Source organism: Aquarana catesbeiana, linkage group LG04 (assembly GCF_042186555.1).
Source record: "Aquarana catesbeiana isolate 2022-GZ linkage group LG04, ASM4218655v1, whole genome shotgun sequence".
Taxonomy (NCBI): Eukaryota; Metazoa; Chordata; class Amphibia; order Anura; family Ranidae; genus Aquarana; species Aquarana catesbeiana.
The window spans coordinates 218,949,702-218,966,887 of record NC_133327.1 but is presented as its reverse complement, the minus strand read 5'-3'; the positions used below and the strand labels follow the sequence as shown (position 1 = coordinate 218,966,887).

The window sequence follows — 17,186 nt, the reverse complement described above, 5'->3', positions numbered from 1 at the left end:
TTAGCTTCTAGTCCATTAGAGTGATAGCTACTTCTATTTGTGTACATATTTTTGTTTTAGAGTGGCCTTCTTCATGTTCAGACATTGCTTCAGGCAGGAGTTGGTTGAAATAAACAGACCATAAGCCTTCTGGAAATCATCTTAGTTTCTAATCTATTAGGGCGATAGGTATTGCTATATGTGCAGTTTTTTTCAGAGTGGCCATCTTCATGTTCAGACATTTCTCCAGGCAGGAGTTGATGGTTGGAGAATGAAGGGAAAATCCAAATTTCTCAGTTATGACCTCTGTTAGACGGGTCAGCAGAGCTGGCTGCTATAAGACCTCCATTATTGGGCTGCCAGCAATAATCCGTGACACTGTGTCCATTGACTCATAGCAGGCTCTATTCATCCTCACTTGAAGAATGGTTGTAAGCTCATCACCAGGCTAAGGATCCTAAAGGAAAGCAGGAGCTTCAGATAGATTTGGATCATTTAGTACATTTTACATGCTCATTTGAGCTTTTCAAATTTATCTGTAGAGTCCGGATCCACAGCAGCCCTCTTCATGATCAGATTTAGCTTCAGGCAGGAGTTGAGGGCTGGCGCAAACGGCCCTGAAGCCTTCCAAAAATCAGTTTAGCTTTTATTCCATTAGGACGATAGCTACTACTCTCTGTGCACAATTTTTTCCAGAGAGGCCTTCTTCATGTTCAGACTTTGCTCCAAGCAGGGGATGATGGTTTGAGAATAAACGGAAAATCCATGTTCCTCAGCTGTGACCTGAAGGGCTGTAGAGCAGTTTTTCACACATTTTGCTATTAGGAATGCATTATGGGGCTCAATAACTCTTTGCTGCAGCCATTAACTCATAGTAGTCTCTCATGATCCTCACCTGAAGGTGGGTACTATTCAGGGCTGGACTGGGACAAAAATTTGGCCCTGGACTTCATCATGACCAGCCCACTTTAATTTTGAGTGTCCCCAACAGCATCCCCCTTACATCAGAGAGTCCCAATGAGTAGTCCCCTTCACATCAGAGTCCCCTTTAGCAGCCCCCTTCACATTAGAGTCCCCACCAGCAGTCCCTTTCACATCAGAGACCCCATCAGCCCCCTTCACATCAGAGTCCCTACCAGCAGCCCCCTTCACATCAGAGAGTCCCCATCAGAAGCCCCCTTCACATCAGAGTCCCCATCAGAAGCCCCCTTCACATCAGAGAGTCCCCATCAGAAGCCCCCTTCACATCAGAGAGTCCCCATCAGAAGCCCCTTCACATCAGAGTCCCCGCCAGCAGTCCCCTTCACATCAGAGTCCCCATCAGAAGCCCCCTTCACATCAGAGAGTCCCCATCAGAAGCCCCCTTCACATCAGAGAGTCCCCATCAGAAGTCCCCTTCACATCAGAGTCCCCATCAGAAGCCCCCTTCACATCAGAGTCCCCAGCAGCAGTCCCCTTCACATCAGAGTCCCCATCAGAAGACCCCTTCACATCAAAGAGTCCCTATCAGAAGCCCCTTCACATCAGAGTCCCCTTACATCAGAGTCCCCATCAGAAGTCCCCTTACATCAGAGTCCCCATCAGAAGTCCCCTTCACATCAGAGTCCCCACCAGCAGCCCCCTTCACATCAGAGTCCCCACCAGCAGTCCCGTCACATCGGAGAGTCCCCATCAGAAGCCCCCTTGACATCAGAGAGTCCCCATCAGAAGCCCCCTTCACATCATTGTGTCCTGCCTCTCCTCCCCCTCCCACATGTACTCACAGTTTTGAAGGCAGCTTCTCGTTCCTCTCTCCAGTCATGTGATAACAAGTGATAAGGGGAGAGAGGAAGGAAAGTCTGCAGGCTGCCTATCTCCCCCTGCAGGCTGGAGGGAGCATAACGCCTAATGCTCTCTCCAGCAAGTGACGGAAGCAGCTCCTCCTGACAGGAGTGAAATCGCGATCACTCACTGTCAGAGAGGAGCGGCTCCAGGACTGCACATAACCGGCCCACAGAGCCATTCGGCCCACTGGGAAACTCCCGGTAGTCCTGATGGCCAGTCCATGCCTGGTACTATCCGAGATGCTCATCACTGGGTATAGGATCTCAAAGCACAGCAGGAACATAGGATAGGCCCAGATCACGCAGTGTATTTTACATGCCCATACAAAATCTTCAATGTTAAACGCAGTGTCCATGTGATCTTCCTGTATAGGAGTAACAAGAAATGAGCAATAAACATTAAAAACAATATTAAAAAATTCCCCTAAAACAACAAAAAGTAATAACACAATAGAACAGTAAATTTCTACTTACCGGTGTATCCAAGTCATTTGCATCAGAAGTAGTGGTGTGGATTTCAGCACCACTCAGTGACCCAGCCTCAGCATGGGTGGTGCTTGTCCCAGCAACAACCATGGATTCAGAAAAGACACAGGTGCTGTTTGTGGTGGTCTGAGGCATGGGTTTTGATGTTAGCTTTCAGAAAGCTGCTGGTGCCTCTGTAGATCCCCGCTGAGCAGGCGGATGACAGGTCCGTGTCCGCTCCGCTGTGCAGAGCGGACACAGTCCCATTTTTTGCAGGCAGAATAGGCTCACATGGCGGCAGGTGACAGCGGACATGTGTCTGCTGACATCTGCCGCTCCACAGAGTAGACTGGAGGGTCTGATCAGGTCCGCCTGAAAAACAAACCTGATCCTGATTTTTTTTTTGAACTAGATGGACTTGTGTCTTTTTTCAACCTGACTAACTATGAAATTATGACAGCTCGTGTGAAAGGGCCCAAGGCTTAAAGGAGTTGTAAAGTCTCAAGTTTTTTCAACCTAATGCAGCTATGCATTAAAGGTAAAAAACCTTCTGTGCTGCAGCTGCCCCCCAGAGCCCCGCTTTTTCATACCTGAACTCAATCGTTCCAGCTCCGAGCACGAGCCCAGCAGCTTCAGCTGTGGTCTCCATCCTCATTGTATAGATTAGTAGCAGCAGGAGCCACTGGCTCCCACTGCGATCAATTAAATCCAGTGATTGGGGGGGGGGGCAGAGAACTGCTGTCTGTGTCAATGGATGCAGCAGCTGGACTCACGAGTGCGCCGCTCCGTGGGGGCACCTGATGAAGAGGAGGAGCCAGGAGCGCCAAAAGGGCACCCCAGAAGAGAAGAAGGATTGGGGCTGCACTGTGCAAAACCCTTGCACAGAGCAAGTAAGTACCTCTAGAAAAATATACAGTGCCTACTGGGATGACACCTCCCTCCAGAGCAAGTAAGTATAACATGTTTGTTATTTAAAAAAAAAACAAAAATTAAAGTTACGTACCGGTAACATCTTTTCCTGTAGTCTTTCAGGACAGCCACAATAGAGAGATAGTCTCCTCCCCTTCCTCTGGAAACACTGCGCCAGCCCATAAATTCTCTCCTCCCCTGCCGGACCTCAGTTCTTTCAAGAGTACCTCCGGCCAGCTGGGGAGACACAAGAACACATTAATAACATACCAATCAATATCATTACCATATTGCGTTCTGGTCTTTAATAAGACCCCCCCCCCAAGCTTAGGGTGGGTAACTAGGGCTGTCCTGAAAGACTACAGGAAAAGACGTTACCGGTACGTAACTTTAATTTTCCCTTTTCGTCATTTCAGGACAGCCACAATAGAGAGGATAATCGAGCACTTACCAATTAGGGTGGGACTACAGCTTGCAGAACTTTTCGCCCAAAAGCCTGCTCACCTGCCGCCACCAGGTCCACTCTGTAATGTCTAACGAAAGTGGAGTAGCTGGACCATGTCGCTGCCTTGCATATTTGCTCTGGCGTTGCTCCAGCCTTCTCTGCCTGGGAAGTTGCCACTGCTCTGGTGGAGTGTGCCTTTATGCCTCTAGGGATCTCCTTCCCTGCTAAAGAATATGCCTGCCCAATAGCTAATCTAAGCCACCTGGCAATCGTGCGTCGGGACGCTCTGAGACCCTTTCTGGCCCCAGAAAACAAAATAAATAGAGAATCAGACTTCCTTATTGTTTTAGTCATCTCTAGGTATTGTAGGATACACCTCCTTACATCTAAAAAATGAAATTTTAGTTCCCTTTCAGCTGAAGGATTGGGACAAAATGAGGGTAGGACTATTTCCTGGCTTCTGTGAAAGCCTGACGCCACTTTAGGCAAAAAAGCTGGATCAGTCTTAAGGACTATCCTGTCTGGCAAAATAACACAAAAAGGAGGTCTAATTGATAACGCCTCAATTTCGCTGACCCTCCTGGCAGTCGTCACTGCTACTAAAAATACTGTTTTTAGGGTAAGCTCCCTTAACAGGCACTTGTCCAATGGCTCAAAGGGATTTCCCGTAAGGCTCTGTAAAACCAGAGATAGGTCCCACCCGGGAAAGGGAGGACCTCTGGTAGGTCTCTGTCTTGACAGTGCCCTAAAGAATCTGACCACCCATGGATTGGTAGACAGAGACTTCTCCAGATAAGCACTGAGTGCTGAAACCTGACTTTTAAGGGTACCTACAGATAACCCCTTGTCCGCTCCACACTGCAGAAACTCCAACACAGTTACGGGACTCTGCACCGAGAAGGAGTTTTCTATGCACCATTTGTTGAAAAGGAGCCAGACCTTTTTGTAAATCCTACGTGTCTCCCTTTTCCTACTGTTGAGGAGGGTAGAGATTAAGCTCTCTGAAAACCCCTTGGATCTTAATATATCCTCCTCAGTAGCCAGGCCGCTAATTTCCACTGCTGCACCTGTGGGCAGAGGACTGGACCCTGCGACAGAAGATCCTTTCGAGGTGGAAGGAAAAGGGGCGGTTCCGCTGCTAACCGACTGAGGATTGAAAACCATGCCCTTTTCGGCCAATGTGGAGCTACTAGAATGAGAGAGGTGCTCTATAGTTGAAACTTCCTCAGAACCGCCGGTAACAGCACCGGAGGAGGGAAGGCGTAGCATGTCCTGAAATGCCAATTCTGAGATAATGCGTCCACCCCCAGTGCTCCTTCCCCTGCATTTAGGGAGAAAAACCAGGGGGTTTTCGCGTTGTCTTTTGAAGCAAAAAGATCCACTTCCGGGGGTCCCCATTTCTTGGATATGAGATTGAAGACCTCCTGGTTGAGGGCCCAATCTCCTTCCTTTAGACTCCTCCGGCTGAGGAAATCTGCGATTATATTCCTCTGCCCTCTCAAAAAAACCGCTGATAGTGAGAGAGTGTTGGACTCGGCCCAGCTTAGAATATCCTTTGCTAGGGCCAACAGACTTCCGCTCCTGGTGCCTCCCTGCTTGTTTATATAGGCCACGGTGGATGAGTTGTCCGACCGTACCTGTACATGGTGGCCCTGGAGTTCCTTTTTGAAAAATCTGAGGGCTAGGCCTACTGCCCTCAGCTCTTTCCAGTTGGAAGACCTTTGCAGTTCGTCGCCCTTCCATGTGCCCTGCGCTAGAAGGGATCCCAAATGTGCCCCCCAGCCTTTGCCACTTGCGTCCGTGGTTACGATCTGCGGGACTGGGATAAGCCACAGACGTCCCTGTGACAAGTTCACTTCCTTCCTCCACCACCAAAGAGATCTTTTTATTTGATGGGGAACCTGTACTAAGGTGTCTAGATCCCTCTGACTGTGGTCCCATACTCTTAGTACATATGACTGCAGGGGACGAAAATGTAATCCTGCCCACTGCACCGCTGGAAGAGTAGACGTTAGAAGGCCTAACGTTGACATTATGGACCTTTTTGACACCAGATGGTTGCACTGGAGGGAGAAAACTGCTCTGTCCAGCTTTAGAATCTTTTCCTTTGGAAGGAAAACTCTCAAAAGCGTAGTGTCCAGCAGGTATCCCAGGTACACAATGCGCTGTGAGGGAATGAGACTGGACTTTTCTAAGTTCAGCAGCCACCCCAACCCTGTTAGTACCCGCTTTGTTAGATCGAGGTCCTTGATCAACTGTTCTGGGGATACTGCAAATAGGAGCAGGTCGTCCAGATAGGCTATGACTGACACCCCCTGGAGACGCAGGAAGGCCAACGCCTCTGCCAGTACCTTTGTGAATATGCGGGGCGAGGAGGATAGCCCGAAAGGCAGTGCTTGAAACTGTAGATGCAGTATTGTACCTTTCAGGTCTATTGCTAACCGGAGAAACTTTTGGGAGGTTTCTGCGATAGGGACGTGTAAATATGCGTCTCTGAGGTCCAGAGACACCATGTAACAGTTGTGTGGCAGCAGGGCCCTGACCGTAAAAATTGACTCCATGCGGAATCTTTTGTAGCAAATTGACCTGTTTAAGGGTTTTAAATTCAGAATCAATCTGAATTTCCCTGAGGGTTTTTTCACCACAAATACGTGGGAATAGAACCCCTCTCCTTCCTGCCCCTTTGGTACTCTGTGAACTACGTTCTGAATCTCCAGTTCCTTCAGGGCGTCTACCAAAGCTTCGGCCCTTGCTGTGCAGGTGGAAAGCTGCGTAACAAGGAACCTTTGCGGGGGGGGCTTTGAGAATTCCAAGAGATACCCCCTTCTTATGACCCCCAGGATAAATCGATTGGGTGAGAGGGTCTCCCACTGTGGAAGGAAGGCCCCCAGTCTTCCTCCCACCGTGCCTAGAGAGTCATTGATCTTTGCGGGCTTTCTCAGGAGGGCGAAAAATCGCCCCTCCTCTGCCCTTGCCTCTTTGGCCCCAAGTTTTCTTCCCTCGTTTGGGAGATTCCTTGCCTTTTTTGGACGAAACCCCTTCCTTGCCTGAGCTGGGGCTTTCCGTTTAAGTGGAAAGGACTTCTTTTTGTCCGCTGTACGGTCTAAAACCGTCTCTAACCCCGGGCCAAAGAGTAGATCACCTGTCAGGGGTATCCCGCACAATTTGACCTTAGAGGCGGTGTCCCCCGGCCAAGTTTTCAGCCAGAGCGCTCTTCTGGCCGAATTTGCCAGCGCCGCTGATCTGGCCGACATACGGACTGACTCTGCCGAGGCGTCTGCAATGTATGCGATTCCTCGCAGAATCGTGGGGAACGAAGCTAGGATAGTTTCCTTGGCTGTGCCAGCTTCAATATGCTCCTGAATCTGGAAAAGCCAATGTTCTAAATTGCGGGCTACCACAGTAACAGCCATTTCTGGCTTTAAATTACCCACAGTTGAATCCCACGTCTTTTTTAGAAGTGAGTCTATCCTCTTGTCCATGACATCCGACAAGGCCCCCATATCCTCGAATGCCAGGTCTGTGTGTCTAGAGACCTGAGAGAAGGCGGCGTCCAATTTGGGATTTTTATTCCAAATGGACCCTGGATCCTCTGAAAATGGGAACCTTCTTTTAAGGGAGCTAGAAAAAAAAGGGTTTCCTCTCAGGATCCTGCCACTCCTTTTTAATCGTTTCCACCAGAACTTCATGTACTGGAAAAACTTTTCTTTTTTGATCTCCCAAGCCCTTATACATAAGGTCATGGAGGGATAGGGGTTTCTTATCCTCGTGTATACCGAGGGTTGTATATATTGCCCCTAAGAGGTCTTCCACCTCATCCAGGGACAATTTATACCTGGAGATTTTTCTGGACTCCCCGTCCTGGTCTTCCCCTTCTGACTCCTCATGGGAGTCAGACGTGCCACTGTCCGGTTGCCTCAGCTCCACCCCGGAAGGGCCTGACATTTCCTTTGCCATAACTAAATTAGAAGATCTGGCAGGTGCAGAGCCCTGAGCATGAGGCGGGGTTGTACCCTGCTGAATGGGTTTAGAGGGAAGCTGAAACGTCTCAAAAAACGTTTTAAAGGATGAAAAGGTGGATGACAGCTCCTTCACAGAAGCTGCCAAACCAGACTGCTGTTCAGATTCCCTTTCCTTAACCAGGGAGTCTATGCATTCTTTACACAAAACCTTAGTCCATGCTTCCCCTAAACTGTCTCTGCAAGAGGCACACTTCCTTTTAGAGACATGAGTGGACTTTGTTTTTTCTGTAGATTTCTGAAATTACATACAAAAACCACATATTACATTCAGCATGTTTAAGTGGAAACAACCCTGGGAGTGTACCAGAACCATCTTAAGGGAACTGCGCACACCCCCCCACCCCCTGACCACCCAGGGGGTCTGCCCCCCCTCTAAGTAAGGAACCATACATGAGGAGGAGCAATCCTTAGATAGAGAGGACCCTTCCCCAGGGAACTCTAACCTTTGGAAGGCTGGAGATAGCGTCCGTATGAGTTGCAGCATCTGCCTCAGACATGACTGCAGGTGGTTGCCTGTGTAGAGTCTCACACTGTCTCCACGTGTAGTGACTCACTCCAGCCTGAGCCCAGTCCCCTATCAGCACCGCGACCCGGAAGTCACGGGTCAAAGGGAAAGCGTCCGCCCCCCCGCCGGAAATTACGTCACCCGTTGTCCGGCCCGCTGGTTCCAAATTTTGCGGCCTGTACATAGTACAGGGAGAGCGGACAGTCTCCATGCTGCGGCCCTGTGGATGCGATAGGGGTCCCCCACGACCTGATGCCGCGCTCAGCAAGGAAGGGGTGGCTTCAGCTGCGGTATGTACCGCTACTCTTTATCCTGGAAGCCCCTGCTTCCCTAGGGATGTTTCTTTAAAAAGAAAGGCCACAATCTCCCTGACTGCACCCGGCCTGGTTCCTCTGCACAGTGTCTCCCCACCGGAGGAAACACTAATAACTGAGGTCTGGCAGGGGAGGAGAGAATTTATGGGCTGGCGCAGTGTTTCCAGAGGAAGGGAAGGAGACTCTCTCTCTATTGTGGCTGTCCTGAAATGACGAAAAGGGAAAAAACAAAAACAAAAAAAAAAATCGAACCTTTACAATCACTTTAAAAACAGATTGGCCTGTTCAAAATCAGACAGGTAACAGGCCTAATTAGCACCCATTGCACAGGTGTGGCTCGCAGGAAGGAAGAGTTCAGCTATAGGATGTAAACATTGCGGCAGGCTGCTGCTGTCATATTTAGGTAACTATGCATCTGAAGCAGGAGAGAGTTAGATACTTTAGGGAGGCTGGACGCAAAAATTATGCACTTATCCTTTTACTCTAACTGCAGAAAATGATTTGTTCTAGCCAGGGTCAAAACTAGTAATTATAATAATCAATGTCATAAACGATGGCATTTAACTTAAAATGGTTGTAAACCCTTACATATACCCAGTGGACTGACTGGCCTCAAGTAATATACATAGATGAAACAAGGCCCCCTAATTAAGTTGTATCTGCAGTCTTCTCTTTTCTACATCCGTTCAGAATTTATAAGGATCGTCTGAGGGTTCAGAAAAAGGGGCATAGAGCTAAAGCTAAAGTCACACTAGCTCAGCGAGGAGAGCTCTAAGAGCTGATTGGAGGGAAGGGACACACCCCTATTCACACAGGTACAGAGCTAAGGGTGTCAATCATCAGGAGGTCCCTCCCCTGTCACCATCTCTCCTGGTGTCAGGAAAACCTGTCAGAAGTGACTCATGTTGATAGCAGAGGAATGAAGCAGCAGACAGAAATAACACTTAGCGCTCCTAACTGAGACAAGTACACACTATAGAGGGATATGCTTTGTTCAGATTTCATTGAGGTTTACAACCACTTCAAGGTAATAAGCCAGATCAGGATCCTTATGTACACAATGTTGTCTTTACATTTTTTTAAATGGCTTATTTTGCCTGGGAGTTTAGTTTGAAATCCCTAACAATAAATCTGCACTTGTGTTTTCTAAAATTCTACTGCAAAATCAATTCCTAAATAGTGTTTTTCTTGGAAGCACACACAATTTATTGCACACAATTTCAAAGGGAAAAAGTAAATAAAATATAACAAAAGCATACCAAGTATTGTTTTTTTAGTCCACATGTAGCTTTAACCTATATTTAGGAAAGGCTGAACCAAAGTTGTAGAATATGCTGCATGTCACTTCACTAAGATATAATGATATCAATGTGACATCTGTGCTGCTGTCAGACTGATGTCACTGGTTCCTGGACAACTAAAAGACTAAATACTGGTTCAGCTCACAAACTAGCCACCTGCATTGTGTATGTTTGACAGGTACACTATAAATATAGGCAAGGTAATAGCATGTGATTTTTGTGTACTTTATAAAAAAGCAGTACTATTAACATTTATAAATACAGATAAAACACACCTGAAATAAATTACCTAAGGCACCTTATATTTGAGCAAATAAACTGTGAAAAGTGTTGGATTACTATTAGTATATTAAAGAGAAATCAATGAACTAATGTGTCATGGTATATATCATTGTGAAAAAAAGACAGCAGAACAGAGCACAAGACACCTAGTGCACCAAGAGTTTTCACTTAACGTAAAATGTACCTATCTGCTGTATATATACAAAACTTTATATTACTATTCTGATAGCACCACTATTTCACCCTCTTTAAACATCATTCATACATACATCTGGGCAAATGCGTCCCTGATAACAATGTGTATTTTTTTCTGTGGCCTCTAGACCATATTCCTAAATAAAGGCAATTGTACTCCCTGCTAAGCATTTACTTACTCCTGGCCCCTGCATTTACTCTACTGGTGGTGCACAGCTTGGTAAATTCTGAATAAAAGACTCAGTACATAACCTGTAGGGTTCAGAAACCAAAATGGAGCCTCAAAATTAATTTCTGGGTCTTTAGATTGTCAGAAATGATAATTACCGTATTTATCGGCGTATAACACGCACTTTTTTCCCCTTAAAATCAGGGGAAAGTCGCAGGTGCGTGTTATACGACGATCCCCTGCGATCCCGAGCTGTCAAAATCGCCGACCGCGATTTGAAAATGGCGCCGCCGGCGCCGAAATACACAGAGCCGGTCCTCGGCTCTTTCCGGCGGCTCTCATTTACTTTTGGCTCCACTCGTAGTCCCGAGCAGAGCTATCCGAACCTACCCATTTTCAAATCGCGGTCCGCGATTTTGAAGCCCACAAAGCAGGGACAGGGGAAAGAAAGGCTGCACTGGGGCAAGGCTGCACTGGGGCAAGGCTGCACTGGGGCAAGGCTGCACTGACATGGCTGCACTGACATGGCTGCACTGGGGAAGGCTGCACTGACATGGCTGCCCTAACATGGCTGCACTGGGAAGGCTGCAATGATGGGCATTTAAATGTAAGTTTTTTTCCCTTCAACTTCCCTCCTAAAAGTTTTTTTTTCCTTAAAATTCCCTCCTAAATTGGGGTGCGTGTTATACGCCGGTGCGTGTTATACGCCGATAAATATGGTACTTGCAAGAGCCCAAGTAAAAAAAAAACAAAACAAAAAACAAAACACTTCTAGGGGTCCCAAACAATGGCAGAATGGTAAATGAGGTTAGAGAAAAGAGGACACTTGGAAGGTAATGCACTTCCTACATAGATTATGCTGTACTAAGAGATAGGTGTGTAAGAAAAAGAGCACTTGGTTCAGAATGTGATCAAGAAACACAGATACTAACCGCAAATTACACTCATGACAGACACATACAATGTGCAAAAGTCCTAATGCCCTGTCCATAGGACAGCAGATTCCTTACTACTTAGTATACAGGGTATGATTTCTAGAATGTGGAGCAGAGAAAGCAAACACAATCATGTGCCTTCTCACAGCAGTTATAATTTATAACAGAATAAAAGAAAAATTAAACAGAAAATGTGACTGGCTGCTATGGGCAAAAGCTCTGCTTTCCAAACATTTTATTGTAGTTCTTTTCAGAAGCAAGACCCTCATGACCTGCACAGAATCTCTCCAACTGCAGTAAAACTTGCCGAAAAGTTCTAATCCTTCCTCGCACCATCCAAAAAAATGTCTTTTGGTTTTAAATACACTTTAAATTTCAGCAAACCAGTTATATAACCCAATGTATACAAAGTGAAATAAAGGAAAGTGGAGAAATTGCCCATAGTAACCAATCTGGCTCCAGAAGCCATTCTTCTCTTTAGAACATGACAGAAAGAATATGATCACCTGCTTTTGTGCAACACCTCTGCAATCCATATATTAGACACACTGCACTGCATTTTATGTAAGTCATTTGGGTCATGCAAGGTGCACTTGTTATTTTTGCAGCACTAATTGCTGAACTGTTTGTGTGTACTGACAAGTAAAATGTTTAAAAGCCACAAAAACAGGAAGCTTCCTTAGGGCCCATTGACACCTAAAATGTCCCTTGCAGTGCACTGTTCATGTTAAGGAGCTGTCATCACACTTCAATAGACTGAAAATTTGACCTGCACTATTTTTTGTAACACAACGTGCACCGCAACGCACATTACTGCATCCAGTTCAAAAGTGTGTTTGTGCATTGGTAGCTATTGAAAATGAAGGGCACCAGACTGCACTGACACGTGTGTGCTGCACTGCCACATGATACCACAATGCATAGATATGCGGGCCCTTTACTGCTATAGAAGCTAAAATGTATGTTACATGATTTATTTTCTCGCTTTGGATCTAAAAACACGCAACTGACTTTAGGACTGACATTCTCATTTAAACTGAGTGTTCCTAGACAGCAGGGACACAGAAATAAACATTTTTTTTTTTTGTTATGCCCTGTACACACGATTAGACATTGATCGGACATTCCGACAACAAAATCCATCAGATTTTTTCCGACGGATTTTGGGCCAAACTTGTCTTGCATACACATGGTCGCACTAAGTTGTCGGAAAATCTGATCGATCTGAACGCAGTGACGTAAAACACGTATGTCGGGACTATAAATGGGGCAGTAGCCAATAGCTTTCGTCTCTTAATATATTCTGAGCATGCGTGGCACTTTGTGCGTCGGATTTGTGTACACACGATCGGAATTTAAACGATCGGATTTTGTTGTCGGAAAATTTTATATCCTGCTCTCAAACTTTGTGTGTCGGAAAATTCGACGGAAAAAGTCCGACGGAGCCCACACACGATCGGAATTTCTGACAACACAATCCGATCATACTTTTTCCCATCAGAAAATCCGACCGTGTGTACAGGGCATTACTGATAACAGCATCAAAAAAATGCCTGCTAAAATGTATTTTTTTCTTGTTATTCATTGTGATGAAACAAATAATATTTCACTGCAGATTTTCAGTACATTTGCTGTAAAAATATAAACTGTGGCTCTGTATAATTAGTGACAGATGTCCTTAATAAAGACTCCGAAGAAAGACTCTGATTATCTGTCAGAGGCAGCAGCATCTGATGGTCTTCTGGACCAATGTGTAGTGTGAGTGGTAAGAACAGCTCAGACGGCTTCAGATCAAGAGTGTCTGGCACTGGGCTTTTCTTGGCAGAGTCCTCATTGCTGATTGTACCATCAATGGTTTCTGATTCATTTTCATCTTCATTTCCTGAAAAAGGCAAAACACAATATAATGAGAGCAACATAAAGCAACTCAATACTGCCCAGAAGGTAGAGGATCATATTTACATAAGTACTGTACAGTGGGGAAAATAATTATTTGATCCCCTGTAGATTTTGTAAGTTTGCCCACATACAAAGAAATTAAGGGTCCAGAATTGTTATCATAGGTGTATTTTAAATGACAGACAGAATATCAACCAAAAATCCAGAAAAAACATGATACAAATGTTGTAAATTGTGTTGCAGTTCAGTAAGTAAGATAAGTATTTGATCACCTACCAACCAACAATAATTCTGGCTCCAACAGACTGGCTACAGTATGGGCTTACGTGATACACCGATTAGACCTGTCAATTTAAGAAGGTGCTCCTAACGACAACTTGTTATGTGTATAAAAGACACTTGTCCGCAGAATCTCTTTCTGCGATTAAAAATTTAATAACATGGGCAAGACCAAAGAGCTGTCAATGAACATCAGGGACAAGATTGTAGACCTGCGCAAGGCTGGAATGGGCTACAGGACCATCAGCAAGAAGCTTGGTGAGGAGACAACTTTTGGAGCAACTATTATTCGCAAATGGAAGAAATACAAAATAACCATCAAATCACCCTCGGCCTGGAGCTCCATGCAAGATTTCACCTCATGGGGTAAGGATGATCATGAGAAAAGTGAGGGATCTGCCCAGAACTACACAGGAGAAGCTTGGGAATGATCTCAAGGCAGTTGGGCCCACAGCCACCAAACAAACCATTGGTAACACAATACGCTGCCATAGATTGAAATCCTGCAGCGCCCTCAAGGTCCTCCTCCTCAAGAAGGCACATATACAGGCCCGTCTGAACTTTGCCAATGAACATCTAAATGATTCAGAGGAGGATTGGGAGAAAGTGCTGTGGTCAGATGAGACCAAAATTGAGCTCTTTGGCATTAACTCGACACGCTGTGTTTGGAGTTAGAAAAATGCTGAATATGACCCTAAGAACACCATCCATACAGTCAAGCACAGAGCTTTAAATATTATGCTCTGGGGCTGTTACTCTGCCAAAAGGTACAGGCCGACTTTGCCTCATTGAGGGGCCAATGAACGGGGCCGTGCATTGTAAAATCTTGGATGAGAATCTTTTCTCCCTCAGCCAAAGAAAACTGAAGGTGGGTTATGGATGGGTCTTCCAGCATGATAATGACCCAAAACATACCGCCAAGGCAATAAAGGAGTGGTTCAAGAAGAAGCACATTAAGGTCATGGAGTGGCCTAGCCAGTCTCCAAACCTTAATGCTATAGAAAATTTATGGGAGCTGAAACTTCCAGTTGCCAAGCGACAACAAAGAAACCTTAAGGATTTAGAGAAGCTCTGTAAAGAAGAGTAGACTAAAATCCCTCCTGAGATGTGTGCAAACCTGGTCACCAACTACAAGAAACACTCTAACCTCTGTGCTTGCCAACAAGGGTTTCTCCACCAAGTACTAAGTCATGTTTTGCTTGGGGATCAAATACTTATTTTACTCACTGAACTGCAACTGAATTTATAACATTTGTATCATGTGTTTTTTCTGGATTTTTGTTTGATATTCTGTCTCTATCATTTAAACTACACCTATGATAAAAATGATAGACCCTTCATTTCTTTGTAGTGAGCAAACGTACAAAATCTCTTAATTGTTTTAATATAGGTATACTAAGCACACATTAATTGCCCAGCCACATTTTTGGTTAAAGCGATACTAAAGTCTCTTTTTTCTCATCTAAAAATAACAAACATGTTATACTTGCCTGCTGTGTGTGGTGGTTTTGCACAGAGCAGCCCAGATCCTCCCCTTCTTGGGTCCAACGCCGGCGTTCTTGGCCCCTCCCTCCTGCCGAGTGCTCCCACAGCAAACAGCATGCAATGGGGACACCCAAGCTGAGCCCCTGCTCTGTGTGTCCATTAAGACACAGAGCTGTGGCTCAGCTCCGCCCTCGCTCTCCTCATTGGCTCACTGACTTTGATTGACAGCTAGGACTCTTGTGCAACATCGCTGGATCAAGATGGGGCTAAACACAGGTTGCTGCACACAGGTTTTTTTTATCTTAATGCATAGAGTGCATTAGGATAAAAAAAACTTCTGACTTTAGAAAAACTTTAATGCTGAACTGATCCCATTATTAAGCTCACTTTATTATTTGCTGCTGCTGCTGCTGCAAAAATCTCTCCATCGAATACATCTTGGGGAAATGTATGACCTGTTTTCTTACACAGATCAACGGATATATAGGTCCAAACAAACCTTAATGTCCAAAACGGCAGATGTTAGTAAAACACATAAGAAAATACTTAGTGTATCCAGGTGAATTATACTGTTTACTTCAGGAAAAATTGGGCTTTCATTGAGCTGAAAATTGTAATGGACAGGTCTTGTTTATTATTAATAAAAAAAAAAAAAAAAAAACTGGCACAAATAGAGAAAAGAAAAAATATTTTTTTTTTACTTTAGCCTTGTATTTCTTGCCATTACCATGACCCACCACCAAAGATCAACATAAAAATAAGTTCTTCTATTCCTGATGATCGCAGTGATACCACATACCATAAGTGTGCATTATTTGTTGTTTTTACCCATAGCAGGGCCCTAATGCACACTGACACTATACAAAAAAAGTAACTAAAACACAAACACACTAACCTAAGGCCCCTTTCACACTGGAGCGGTTTTCAGGCGGTATTGCGCTAAAAATACCGCCTGAAAACCGCCCCTAAACAGCCTCCGCTGTTTGTTCAGTGTGAAAGCCCGAGGGCTTTCACACTGAAGCGGTGCGCACGCAGGACGGTAAAAAAAGTCCTGCGAGCCGCTTCTTTGGAGCGGGGAAGGAGCGGTGTATTCACCGCTCCTAAACTGCTCCTGCCCATTGAAATCAATGGGACAGCGCGGCTATACCACGGTAATACCACAGCTATAGCCGCGCTGTACGAGCGGATTTAACCCTTTTTCGGCCGCCAGCGGGGGTTAAAACCGAACCGCTAGCGGCCGAATACCGCTGCAAGAACGACGGTACAGCAGCGCTAAAAATAGCGCTGTTGTACCGCCGACGCCCCCACCGCCCCAGTGTGAAAGGGGCCTAACTAACACAACACTGACCTTGAACTAGATCAATCACAGTGATCATGTGTTCAGGAACCATTACTCACTGTGACAGATCAGTTTTCGGGCTGGGGGCACTACACACACATATGCGGCCCCATAGAAGAATGCCCACTACAATGAGGATGCATATGTGCATACACTCAATGGCAAGGGGTTAATGTCAAAGTGGGAAAAAATGTATGTAAAAAGAAAAAAAAAAGCAAGTCCATTTTAATTTAATGTTCTCTGACAATAAAACATAAAAGCTTCCAAGGTTACTATACATGGCAGTCTCTAACCATTAGAGTGATCTTGATTATTCAACAATAATTTCTTTGTAAAAAGAAGGCAACATCCCTGACAACAGATACAAGATAACAAAGCATGTTAACTTACCACTGTGCGCTTTCAGTTTATGCTTCTTCAAGTTTTTCACATCTGTGTAAGAATTTCCACAAACTTCACAGACAAATGGCCTCTCTCCTGAAGTCATAGCAATGTTACAAAAGTCAGGTTTTTTTCAATGAACTATAAATTTGGAAGTAATGCTAGGTTTAAACAACATTGACAAGATTTCCAAGCATGCTCTGTGGATGGTTGTTTAGGCAAGTTTGTAAGAGACCCCAGACTCATACCAGTCTTGTAGTCACCCAGGAGGTGCATGAGTTTCATGTTGCAAGAGCACTATTTTTATTCAAGCACTAGCCACAAGCTATCAAGTAAAAGATTTATATTGGTAATGTGGTAGGGCTATTACTTTTATCATGCTCTCTTTTGAAGAGCAGGGTATAATCTTTTTCCATCACTAAGTTTACATTCAAGTCGGCGCAAACTGTAGTGGCAGGA

At 45.2% G+C, this 17,186-nt stretch overlaps 1 protein-coding gene across 1 annotated transcript in view; it reads right to left on the bottom strand.

Annotated features, from left to right (window-relative positions):
- Window positions 1–9,570: 9,570 nt before the first annotated feature.
- MYNN (myoneurin) overlaps window positions 9,571–17,186 on the bottom strand; it is a 31,104-nt gene continuing 23,488 nt past the window's right edge. Inside the window, exons 7-8 of the mRNA XM_073626162.1 lie at window positions 16,737–16,823; window positions 9,571–13,226 (exon numbers count right to left, since the gene is read on the bottom strand). Coding sequence (XP_073482263.1) covers window positions 12,964–13,226; window positions 16,737–16,823 — 350 coding nt within the window. The 3' untranslated portion in view covers window positions 9,571–12,963. The remainder of the gene's footprint in view (window positions 13,227–16,736; window positions 16,824–17,186) is intronic.